Source organism: Lacerta agilis, chromosome 4 (assembly GCF_009819535.1).
Source record: "Lacerta agilis isolate rLacAgi1 chromosome 4, rLacAgi1.pri, whole genome shotgun sequence".
NCBI lineage: Eukaryota > Metazoa > Chordata > Lepidosauria > Squamata > Lacertidae > Lacerta > Lacerta agilis.
In genome coordinates, this window is record NC_046315.1 from 90,630,990 (window position 1) to 90,643,749 (window position 12,760).

The 12,760-nt window shown below is 44.4% G+C and overlaps 1 protein-coding gene across 13 annotated transcripts in view; it reads left to right on the plus strand.

The window, feature by feature from the left end:
- Positions 1-2,416: 2,416 nt before the first annotated feature.
- Positions 2,417-12,760, plus strand: part of MYCBP2 (MYC binding protein 2) — a 139,543-nt gene continuing 129,199 nt past the window's right edge. For all 13 annotated transcript variants that reach the window (XM_033147922.1, XM_033147924.1, XM_033147928.1 and 10 more), the window contains exon 1: positions 2,417-2,775. In XM_033147922.1, coding sequence (XP_033003813.1) covers positions 2,420-2,775 — 356 coding nt within the window. In that variant the 5' untranslated portion in view covers positions 2,417-2,419. The remainder of the gene's footprint in view (positions 2,776-12,760) is intronic.

Here is a 12,760-nt window from a genome sequence, read left to right on the forward strand (position 1 = left end):
TCAATAACTTTTAGTCTAAACTGGTTTGAGACCTAAAAGCTTAAGAGTCTTCATCTGGGTCATTACTTAGGCACAAAAAGCATCAACTCTGGGCCTTTATTCCTCTCACAACTTGTTCCCCCAAAATTATACACATCTCCTTTACTGTTGACGGCTTTCTACTTTTAGGAGCTAGTAAACTGCATGAGCAGTGCTTTTTTCCTTTAAAAATATGTTTAGGGGTACTCTCATTTTCCTACTCATATTGAAATACCTCCTCTCAATGAGGCCAAACTTAAATTCACAAAATGTTTAGGGGTATGCGTACTCCTGTGTCTCCCCAGAAAAAAGCACTGCACATGAGAATATATTTTCAGACACTTTTGCAACATTATTTTATATGACTGGGTCACAGCCACTTCCCTCATGTGGTGATTCTCATGTAACCATTTTTGGACCATAAGCTTGTGGAGGTTCCAGTGCTTTTCTTCAAGAAAAAAAGGTACCACTACTCACCATGAAGTTGTTACAGTAAATGCCACAACTTTTTAGCCAGCGTTTTTCTTTGAGGGCGGAAAAGGTGCTGGTACTGCGTACCCTTGAGTACCCTCAGGAAAAAAGCCCAGGGAACTTCTAATATTTAGATGTTTTCTGTCAAAGCATTTGTACAGTCACGTGACCACCACAACTGACAAGGCACTGCACCAAGAGTCTGCAAGTTTAGTTCTCTCATAACTGCAGGCCTCAGTTAATGCTAAGTATTACGCAGCAGTTCTCCATCTAATCTGGTTCATACCCTGGGGTTAACATATTGATTCCTTTTGGTAACTAAAGACTCACCAGGCTTCATTGGCTAGGAGTGCCTACTTCCAGCTTCTTCCTGGCTCCTCAGCATTGGGCTCCTCAGCCCTGACCCAATATATTTTGTGTGTCCTTAGCCCCATAGAGTTGGCGCCTGTGTTGTTAAATATAGAATGCTGTAGTAGTTTGTGAATCCTATGCCTTTGGTTGTAACTGTGCTGCTTAGCTTTTTCTTTTCAGTTGTTCTGTTAGTAGTGCTTTATAGATTGCAATTGTTTTACTGAGGATTTGTTAAATTATTCTATACGATTTATGTTGCATTTCTGTTGTTCTGTTGTTACTGTCACATATTGTTTGCAAACCGCTTTGAGGTTCATGTGAATGAAAAGCGGCATAGAAATATAATAAACCTTTTAATTTGCTTTATTGATCTTTTTTACAATCAACAAAAAACCAAAACAAAATATAAACCGAAATGTATTACAATTTACAACATAACTTCTGTTGTGACTTCCTGTCACTCCATCCAAGAGTCCTAATTTTCTTTTGAGTAGTGCACTTTTCATTATCATTCCAAACTTCCCCCCAATGCTTATTTTAATAAGATTTCTACAGGGGTGGTTTTTTTTTTTGGTTGATTGTAATTTTCTTTTTTAAAATCAATATAGCAAATAAAAAAATTGAAATATAATAAACCAAATCTCTCTCTCTCTGTGTGTAAGGTGCCTTAATTCCCATCAGGGGAAGGTGGGGTACATATAAATATATAATAATTGAAATACTTAAAAAAAAACCTGTATCTCTCTCTTCTTTCCAACCGCTGCTAAATATTTAAGCGTCTACACTGTGTGTGTGTGTGTGTGTGTGTGTGTGTACACACACAACACAATTTACTATGACATCATCTCCACGCGCTCTTGGGAAGCAGATACAAGAGAAAGTGGGGGGGGGAGGTAGAGAAATAAGAACAACTCCTCAGAGCGAGCGACACCCCCTGAGAGAAACACACGGCTCCCTCCTCAACCGCAACAGACATGCGCACAATGACTCTCAGGATCTACAGTGTGTGTGTGGGGGGGGCGGAAATAAAAAGCGGGTGGGGCAAGACAATTTTTTTTTTAAAGGAAACGTCGCGCAGGCGCAGTCCGGACCAAAATGTCAGCGTTTTGACAGTCGGAAAGAGGCGTGCTACAGTAGAAAGTATCATAGAGAGGAGGAAGGGACTCGCGAAGAAAGAAGAGCGCGCCCGCGCCCTTGCGTCTCCCGGCTTCGCCCTACGCCGGCTTTGCTTTTCCTCACAGACACACACGCGCGCGCGCGCACCCCGCCCTTCCACCCCGCCTCTTTCTTTCCCCCTCTCTCTCTCTCTCTTCCCTCAAGGCCCCGCCTTCCCTCCGCTCTCGGCGCGCTCGCGCTAAAAGGGGGAGGAGCTGAGTGCCTGTCAGTCAGCTCGTCTCAGTCAGGCGCTGCCGGCCGGGCGGCCTGGTTGTGTGTGTCTGTTGGCTGCGCCGCCGCGCTTGGCTATGGCCGGGCCGCTGAGGCGCTGAGGGGAAAGAGGAGGAGGAGGGGAAGCGGGCGCCTGCCTTCCTTCCTTCCCGGCCGCGGGGGCGGAGCGCGCAGAGGCGGGGAGGGGAGAGCGATGAGCGGGGCCGCCGCCTCCTCCTCTGCCGCCGCCGCCGCCTGCACCGGATCCGAGCCCGGCCCGGGCTTCTTCCTCTTCCCCAGCGGTACCGGCGAGCCGTGCGTGGCCATGGGCCCCGGCGAGAGCGCGGCGGGCTTCGGGGCGATGCTTCTGCTGCCTCCGCCGACCATGGCATCCTCGGGGCTGCCTTCTCCTCCCGGTGGAGGTGGAGCAGCAGCAGGAGGAGGAGGCGGCGGCTGCCGGGGCCGCTACCAGCTGCTTCTGTCGGGCCGGGCCCTGGCCGAGCGCTACCGGAGGATTTACACCGCGGCGGCCCTGAGCGAGAGGGAGCAGGCCGGGCACCCGGGCACCAGGTAAATGACAACAACGGCGGAGGCGACGCGGAAGCGGGCGCTGAGATGCGCGCACACACGACCCGCCAGCCCGGCCCAGGCATCCCGGGTGGTGGGACCGGTTCCCGTGCAGGCAGCTCCTGGGTGATCTCCGGGCAGATATACAGCCCTGCGTAGCAGCACAGCTGCCTGTCTAAAACGAGATCGCCCTCTGGCACTGCAGTTCTTAAAAGGCAGGACAATACAGTACTGTACCTTATTGTCTAGACACGCGCGCACACATCCACACGCACTTAATAGGCTAGTGGGTGCACAAGCACACAGCGGTCTTCCACACGAGCACCAGCTCCCCCCTGTAGCAGGATTTGAAGGGGTAGCAAAATAGTGCTCAGCCATTCCCATAGTGGACTTTGGTCCTGACAAGGTGCAAATCTATGCCTGCTTACTCAGAAGTTCCAGGGGGCTTTACTGGCTCAGGCAAGTGTCTCTGTGCTTAGAATTGCAGCTTAAGGAAGGTGGCGTTTTAGTGCCATGGTAAATCCTGTTCAATCTGTAGGCATCTAGTCAGGGGAAAAGGAGTCTGAAAGTCTCTGTGCCATCTCGGCTCATCAGCTAGGTGGTAACTGCCACAAAATATTTGGAACAGGGAACTCTGTCTCTTTCTTCTCAAGAAGGCCCACATGCTGCAGGTGATTCAGCGATGAGGCTGTATGTTAGATACCGGTATATAAAAAAAATCCAGGTGGCTAAGACCTCTTGGAGTAAGCAGAATGTGCCCCCTTGTTTGGGCAGTACCTTGCAGCATGTCTATTTTGTGTTGGGCATCAAAGTAGTTTTGCTACTGCCATTGATCCTCCACCCCAAGATGTTGCCCCTCCTTAATCTGTGTTTACTTAATGTAGCAAAACTAGTGGGCAGAGGGAAAAAGAGAATTGGGACTAATGTTGAACAATTCCTAAGGAGAATTAGCATCTGTCATTGAGCAAGATGATACAGATTTGTCTGCAAGTCAAATCTTGAGAACTTGGGCCTGTTCCAGTATTATTCTTTTCCATCTGTGTAGAAATACCTATCAAGGGCTCCATATGTGTGTGTGGAGGGGAATAAGTAGATTGTAAAATCCAGTTAGATTTTGGCAGGGAAGAACAAGCTGTGGTTTCCAGAACATGGATTTGCAAAATCCATATGGATTTTGAACTGACATAACATTTTTTCACCAGTTTTCTCTGGAGGAAAGATGTTGCTTTAGAATTAATCCCTAATGACAGGCTGTGGAGTAGGCAACTACCAAGTAATTGGAGTAAATATACTATTTATGTAGAGTGCACAGGAATATTACCTACAAGAATCTGTCAGTGAGGAACAGGTTGCCTCTTTATTAGTGTGGAAATGTAATATTTTCCAGAGCAGTCAAAAGTTGGATGATAGACTACTTGTTTTAGGGTAATAAATTAGATTGCAATAATGGCAGTCTTAACCCCCGACTAGCAGTGGTGAGGATTGATAGTGTAGCTGCCACCAGCTTGCTCCTGCCAGGATGTGATGGAATCAGATGGTGGTATATCCACTCCCCCTGAAATGCCCAGTACTGGGAATTTCCATTGATTACTGCTGGCAGAGATATCACCAGTGATAGCTTCTCCCACCATCTGGGCAGGTACTTTGGGGTGCCAAATAAGGTTGGAAGAGGAGCATCTCTGCCCCATCCAAAACCCCTCTAGTATGGCAGATAGGAGGTTTGGATTGCCCTGTATATTATTGGCAATAAATATTTAGAACTCTTGAAATCATACTTAACCTGTTGCCGTGTGTTGGTTATAAAAGGAAATAGGTTCGTATTCGTATTGTTAGTAATCTAACAACAGCAAGGCAAGCTAAGAGTTGGTAATCTTACTCCTTATTTGCTGTCTGTTTGGAATATGACAATCAGATACAGTCCAGTGTCACATGCTGGTTAGATATGCTATCACCATAGCTGTCAACGAACCCTACAAGTTATCTTGCTTATTGAAAATAGTCCAAAATAGTGTTCTTTGGTTTTTTTAAAAAACACATTGGAAATGGAGCATACACATATTTCTGTGTATGTAAAATAAACTTGTAACAGTTGTAATACACTAATAAGTTTTTGTTTAATATTTAACACATTGGTAGTGAACCTATCACCAAGGAAGTCAAACAGCAAAACATTAGGTTGGATCCAAAGTATTCTGTGACTGGAAGGGCTCCTTCCATTGACGGAAGGAACTGAGAATTTAGCAAAGGTTTCTTCTGAAGGAAGGTAGAAAGGTGATTTCCCCCATACTCAATCAGCCTTTCCCATATGTTTCCAGAGGGTCTTCCAACTCTTCCAAGTAGGTTTTAATGGGGGAGTTGCAGCAGGAAAGGGAATTGGGGAAGATTGCCTCTTCCTCTGCTCCAGAGGTGGAACATCCTATGAATGGAATTCTGCTCACAGGAACTTTGGAATTGGTACAGGGATCTGTTTCCATCTGCCTGTTCCCCTTCTGCTTCTGTGAGTGCCTGTGGACAGAGGTTTGGTAGTGTTGTGCAATTTGGATTGCTCTGCCTATTGGGTACAACCCACAGAATGTATGAATGCATGCTTTAAAAGGTATTGGTGCTTCTCGGTCTCTGGGGATAATGTGACCATAACGCGGAGTGGGACAGAATAGAAAAATGGAGAGGGTGGGTTTCAGTTTGTCTTCTGAAGGCCTGAAATGCGAAGCGGGAAATATTATAATGAAATACTTTCTTTCAGAATGAATTAATGAAAGAGTTAAAACAGTTTAGCACACTACCTCAAATTTCTTGGTAACAATTCAAAGGCAATAATGCTCAACTCTTACCAGAGAAGCAGCACTCTTAAGGCTTCACATTACAAAAATGCTTTCAAATGTTGCAGAATAAGGAGTTTGGGGTGCGGTGCAAGTCTGTTGACTTGAGAAACCACATGGCAAGGCCTCTATTATATAACACAGCCTCTGAAACATCTTTCTTTTCACTTACCTCATATATAACCCTCTTTTACATCAAGTGAAATAAACTAATGAATGTTCAAACACACACATACACACCAACCATTAAGGAATGGATTTAACAAGAGAAAGAGTTGAAATGCTAGTTTCAGTTCATGCAAACCTTTCCATTTCAACAGACTAGTTAAACGTTTTCAGGGGTACCGGTATATATTTACTGAGATGGAATAGGCCATAAATAAAACTAAGTGTTCAAGGTAGTTTAATTTTGTGTACAATAACTGTAACATTTGTATCTTGATCCTATGCATATATACTTACAAGCAAGTCCGTTGAGTTCAGTGGACTGTCCTCCCACAATTGCACACAGAATTAAAGGCTTACTAATTGCAATTAACTTTGAACTTAATAAAAGAATATAATTAGTTGAATACCAGTATTTTAAAATGTTGCTATTCCTTATAGGTATGTTTATTTCCTCAGCCTTTTCTTTAAAGGAGGTCCCCTCCTCATGTGTGATAAATATGGCTTCTGAGCCCAAATAATAGCCTTCCTTTTATTTACTACAGTGTTGATAGCTATATCTTCCCTGCCCCTTTAACCTATTTTTAAAAGTTAAGATATTCTTAAATACTCAATATTGCAATCCTAAACATGTTTAATTGGAAGTAAATGTCACTGAATTAAATAGGATTTAGTCTCAGAACACTAAGTACATGTAGGTTTACAGCCGTGATGTGTAGGTACTAGCAGTTCCCTTTGTTACACTTGGTGTAGTTGCATGGCGATACCCGACCCCTCCCGTGGTGAAATAAAGACTCAGGACACAATAAGTAAGGTTAATGGGCGTAGAAAGGCCACAACTTTATTGGTTATGGATGTTGAGCGGTATTGGCCCAGGCATTGGATCTAATTGACTATATCTGACTCCAGCCCATTGTGCTGGGAGTCCGAGAAGGGTTAACCACCGATAGGGGAGCCCTGTTGATGCACATCAACTAGGAACTCGCCTTGGGGCCACCGATGTGGGCCTGCCTTAGGCCCCCACCTAGCAAGCCACGCCCCCACAGCGACCAGATTGGTCATTCAGAGTAGAACCGTGCCCGGGGCTCAACCAATGGCTCAGGGGATTGCAGCCACCCCCCAAGCACTTGAAGGGCTCGTGGCGCCTGCAACCCCCCCTCCTTGCTATGGGCGGAAGGGGCTTTGTTACAAACCATTGAAAAAACATATGTATCTTTTAACTCAGGGGTCAGCAAACCTTTTCAGCAGGGGGCTGGTCCACAGTCCCTCAGACCTTGTGGGGGGCTGGACTATATTTGAAAACAAATAATGAACGAATTCCTTTGCCTCACAAATAACCCAGAGATGCATTTTAAATAAAAGCACACATTCTACTCATGTAAAAGCATGCTGATTCCTGGACTGTCTGCGGGCCAGATTTAGAAGGCGATTGGGCTGGATCCGGCCCCTTGTCCTTAGCTTGCCTACCCATGATCATTCTAGGATATGGAAAACGCTGAACCTAAACCTCCACTGCCTTAGTTTGCCTACCCATGTTTTAACTTAACTCTGCTGTTAAATTTCTGCTGCCACCATATATCTTAAAGCAAACACTCATTTTCATCCTCTCTTTATAGTAGCCTGATAATAGTTTAAGCATGAGGTTGACCGACAACTTTTGACTTCAAACATGAACCAAAGGATATTATAGACATTAATATATGTTTAAATGGAACCAGTTTAAAGCTTGCAGGATAACATTGTGAGATGTTACATCTTGTTATAGTTACCAATGAGTCACCCTTGTTTAGTTAACCCCCCATTTAAAGCCAGGGCTTAATCCTCACCCCCACCCCAGTTAGCACTCACAGACAAGACTGGCTTCTGGACTGAAGTCCTCTCTCAGTTCTCTCCCCCCCCCCTTCCCAAATTATTTTTATTTTCCAAATTATTACAAACTAGTGGGTATTATGCCCGTTAAATTAACGGGCACTAGAAGTAAATCCACGCGAGCGCGCACCCACCGCGTGCCCGGGCACACCCGCTTGTGACCCAGGTTCTAATTCAGCCATGCTGCTTCATCTTCAAAAAGGAAGCGGTGCTGCTGCAGAAACCTCGCCCCTTCCTTGCGAAAGGGCAACCCCGGGGTTGCGTCTCCACCCGCCTCGTTCCTGCTCCCAGCCTGTCTAGCGCAGCAGGCGGGACTCCAACAGGTGCAGCAGCTCCACCCGTCCTCTGCGCGTGGCGGGGAAAGACCCCCACTCCCACAGCAGCTTCCCCCTCGCCGCCCTCTGAGAGATTCACCATGACGGTGGTGATGATGGAGAGCAGGGCGTCGCTATAGGCCAGCAGGCGCTGCGAGGCCTGGGTGCCCCCGCCCAGCTCCCCGCCACGAGGCCTGCCCAGGCGGCACCCGAGCGCGTCCAGCTGCGTAGCGGTAAGGCCCTTCATGGTTCCCTGAGTACCGACTGGCATGAAGACCGGGCAGTTGACGGAGCCGTGCGGCAGCCGCAGCTCGCATACACTTCCCAGCTGCTTACTTGCTGAAGCCTCTCTGCTTTCTTAAGCATATATTTCCCGAAGCCCTCTTACTGCCTTCTCCAGCTGTTGTTTTCTGGTCCTCGCCCTTCTACGTTTTCTTCAGGATGTTCCTGGCTGGCACCTGCTAGATTGCACCTCCACTTTCGACAGCCTTATTTTCCTCTTTTACTACCTTTCTTTTTTTCCTTTCTGTCTTCCTCTGTCGCCCTTGTCTCTAGTGGCCATACATATAATACTGGCTAGGAACATATGGCCACCATCAGGACCCTTTGCTATTGGCTTTTATTCCAGGACCAAGAGGAGTTATTGTAGAACAGCCTTTCCCTAAACTGGTACCCTCCAGACATTTTGGACCTCCAGATATTTTGGACTCCAGCCATTTTTTTGCTTCCATCAGCCAGAGGCAACATGGTCAATGGTCGGAGAAGATGGGAATTGCAGGTCAAAGCACTCGGAGGGCACCTGGTTGGGAATGACTGTTCTAGAGCGATGTTCTGAGAGTTAGTCAGGTTAATGCCCTCAATCAGCATAAATACACAATACACTAATTTTCAGCATTGTTGCCAAAGGTGTTGCCTCCTTAGCAATTGTAACCAAGGCTTCTGTTAGCAGCCAGGCCCCCTACGTTGCAACATTTGCAGAAGTCTGGGGCCTAATCAGATCCATTTTTTTGCCTCATGTTTCATTTCAAGCTGAGGTACTTACCTATAGTACAAATATTTAACCATTTGTAATGCTAAATATACAGTAAATCCTTTAATACTAAAAAATAACAATAACTGATTTATTCACATTTAACGCAAACAGTTATAGAACATATATTTATTACACAGTACAATTTCATTCAGTCATGTTTGCACAAAATATTTCATATTCATAAATGAGGAAAATATGCCAATTGATAAGAAAGTACCATACTGTAACACACACACACACACACACACACACACAAACCCCAACCAAACTGTATATATTTCAATTCTATTCTAAAACAAGAGCCTTAACATATTTTATTCAATGGCTTCACTATGTTTGGAAACTTTACATTTCTGATGAGGACACAGAACGTTGAATGATACAGTAGTAGTTTTTTTTTTTTAAGCCCCATTAAAGCTCAAGGGCTGACATCTGATGGTAGCCACCTGCCAGTGGAATGGACTTTAGCTAGCATAAAGGGATTTCCCCTTCTTCACTTCCCCACTGCAGCCCCAAAATCTGTTTTGGAGGGACCAAAATCTGTTTTCATTGGGAGACACCCCCCCCCCCCAGCAGATCTGAAGAGAGAAGAGAAGTAGGGGGAAGTACTGTCATGCTAGCAGAAGTACTCTAATGTGACACTGAATGTCACATGAGGTTATTTGTTGCATTTCCAGAAGGATTTTTTAAAAATTTGGTTGCTTTTACATTGAATGTATTGAACTAAAGATTGCATTTGACAGAGCACTGCTAATAATAGAAGTCACTTATTAACAGATTAACAAGCTGATCCTAAGTATGTTTAATTGGGAGAAAGTTGCACTGAGTTCAGCAAGACTTACTAACTACTAAGTCGATGAATTTTGGATTGCAGCCATGATGATAAGAATGTTGTTTAAATAGACCGTGTTATTTAACTTCCTGCTTATTGTTATTGGGGAAACCTACAAGAGCATGCTTTGAGAAAATCTTTGGCACTGGATGCCTAGACTTAGTGTATGCATTTTCTATTTTGATTCACTTATGTGCATCCATTTATAATATTGCATAATGTAATGGAGTATGAGACTGTAAGGCTAGTCAGTGGTATACTTGCCAAATACCGGTACCTCTCTAAAACAAAGTGGGGGGAAGGCACAGAATAATATACTTGCTAATTCACTGGTGACAGAATTAGCTACACACATTTTTTTCTTTAAACCTTAATCCCAATTTTATTGTTGGTTCATATAAAGCTGCCTTCTTTAAAACTGCATGGATCTACCAAATTATCTTTTAGATCTTTTGTAAATAGAGAAACTACATTCTTAAACAAAACAGGAGGCTGACACTATAAGTTCTGGTACTGGATGAAGTCAGATGTAACAGAGACTTTATTTTCTTATATAGACATTAGCTATTTAATAAGCAAACTGAAATACTTCTGTGCTACATCAAAATGGTATTGTTTCTAAATAGTTCTCTTCTTTTGTTCATTGTTTGTGGGATCTAAAAAGGTAAGGTAAAGGTGGACGGTTAAGTCCAGTCAAAGGTGACTGTGGTTGTGGCGCTCATCTCGCTTCAGGCCGAGGGAGCCAGCATTTGTCTGCAGTCAGCTTTCCGGATCATGTGGCCAGCTTCTAAACTGCTTCTGGCTCAATGGAACACCGTGACAGAAGCCAGAGTGCATGGAAACGCCGTTTTCCTTCTCACTGCAGTGGTACCTATCATCTATTTGCACTGGTGTGCTTTCGAGAAGTGCTAGGTTGGCAGAAACTGGGGCAGAGCAACAGGAGCTCACCCAGCTGTACGGATTCGAACCACCAACCTTTTGATGGTGGGTGACGCAAACTAAAAAACATTTCTCCATGCTGACCATTCCTAGGAAAAGTGATAAAAACATTTCTTTCTTTCTACATCTTTTGATCATTGTAAAGAGTTACTGATTTCTATTACTACCTAGCCCAAGTATTTTGCATTCCATAAATTAGGCTTCCTCCAATAACTCAGAAACTTACAGGTGCACCAGCTGAGTCACACCTTGCCTTACTCCTGCAAGACAATGACTCCTATACAACCTTGCAGGTGGCAAGGTTTCTAAACTCTGTCATATCTCAAAAAGGCGCTGTGGCCAACTACACGACCACTAATACTTTTGTTTTCTGCTCCCTGGTTGCAATTTTAAAACTTGTATTTGTGCTGTGGTTTGTTTCCCTATGACTCCAGGGTCTATGGTTTGCTGTAACTTTGTCATATATTCCATATTTTATGCTTTTATGGGCTTATAGCCGCAATAAATTTGAAATTGAAATTGAAATTAGGCTTCCCCAACCTGGTGCCCTCTAGATATTTGGGCTAAACTTCTAATCAGCCCTGGTCAGCATGAACATTTCTCCATGGCTTTTATGGCTGGAGTTGTTGGGACTTGTTGGAGAACAGTAGGTTGGAGAAGGCTCCCATAGATAACTTCATGAGCATGTCCTAAGTTTTGTTGTTGTTGTTGTTGTTTAGTCGTGTCCAACTCTTTGTGACGCCATGGACCAGAGCACGCCAAGCACTCCTGTCTCCCACTGCCTCCCGCAGTTTGGTCAAACTCATATTAGTAGGTTCGAGAACACTGTCCAACCATCTTGTGCTCTGTCATCCCCTTCTCTTTGTGCCCCCAATCTTTCCCAACATCAGGGTCTTTTCCAGGGAGTCTTCTCCTCTCATGAGGTGGCCAAAGTATTGGAGCCTCAGCTTCAGGATCTGTCTTTCCAGTGAGCACTCAGGGCTGATTTCCTTAAGAATTGATAGGTTTGATCTTCTTGCAGTCCACGAGACTCTAGTTTATATTTGCCTTATAGGTACCTTAAAACTTACTCCAGATCTGGTTGACATCATCAATTAAGTTAACATCTGATTGGCACTTCAATAAGGCCCTTTTGCACTTTTTGTTGTTGGTCTTCGCTGTTTACTTTATAGTAACCTTCCTCAATCTGGTGCCCTTCAGAGGTTTCCCCCTACAACTCCCATCATTCCTGAACATTTGCCATGCCGGCTGGGTCTGTTGAGACAGGTGGATAATATTTGGTTGGGCAAGGCTGCTCTATATGCAGCATGGAGACCATTGTTAACTAAAACTACAGAGACATTAAAGTAACACATTTCAGTGATAAATTTTAATGAATGAAATTGCTCCAGTCTGAGAAGTGTGCATATATGGTGAGGAAAATGAAAAAGATCAATGAGTTTATATACCGTTAAAATGACACTAGGAAGGTCATATAAAATAGGGAGAGTATTTATAAATTAGGGTCAAGGATGAGAAGTTAGTGGTTTTTTTCCCTTGAATGTGTGTGTGTGTGTGTGTGTGTGTGTGTACGTACAACTAGGTACAAAGGCATGGTTTGCCTTTGTTGCTGTCAGAATGAAGAGTTATTTCTTGCCTTTTATATTTCTGCTCGTTTTATGTTATACTGTCTTGCTTCTCCAAGCTTTTGGGACTGGGTTGACTTCTTGTTAATGGTTTAATGTGAGTGAATGGTTCTGCTTGATGAAAGCTGATCTGGTGAGGATTTGAGGGAGTTACAATTTCACCCCGATTAAAATTGGCAGAAGCTTCAGTGACAAAGTGCATAGGCAGTGATATGTAGATGTATCTCACAGCAGGTTATGACTTCTGCCTAGAAAAATAGCTTGCCTGAGTGGCGGCAAGTATGATGTGATGGCGGCTTTTTCTGCTGCCTTAGGACTCAGATGAGAGCGGAGGAGTTGCCTTCCAGGTAGGCCTTTTCCTGAGCTCACATGGGTGGTTGGGAAAACTTCCT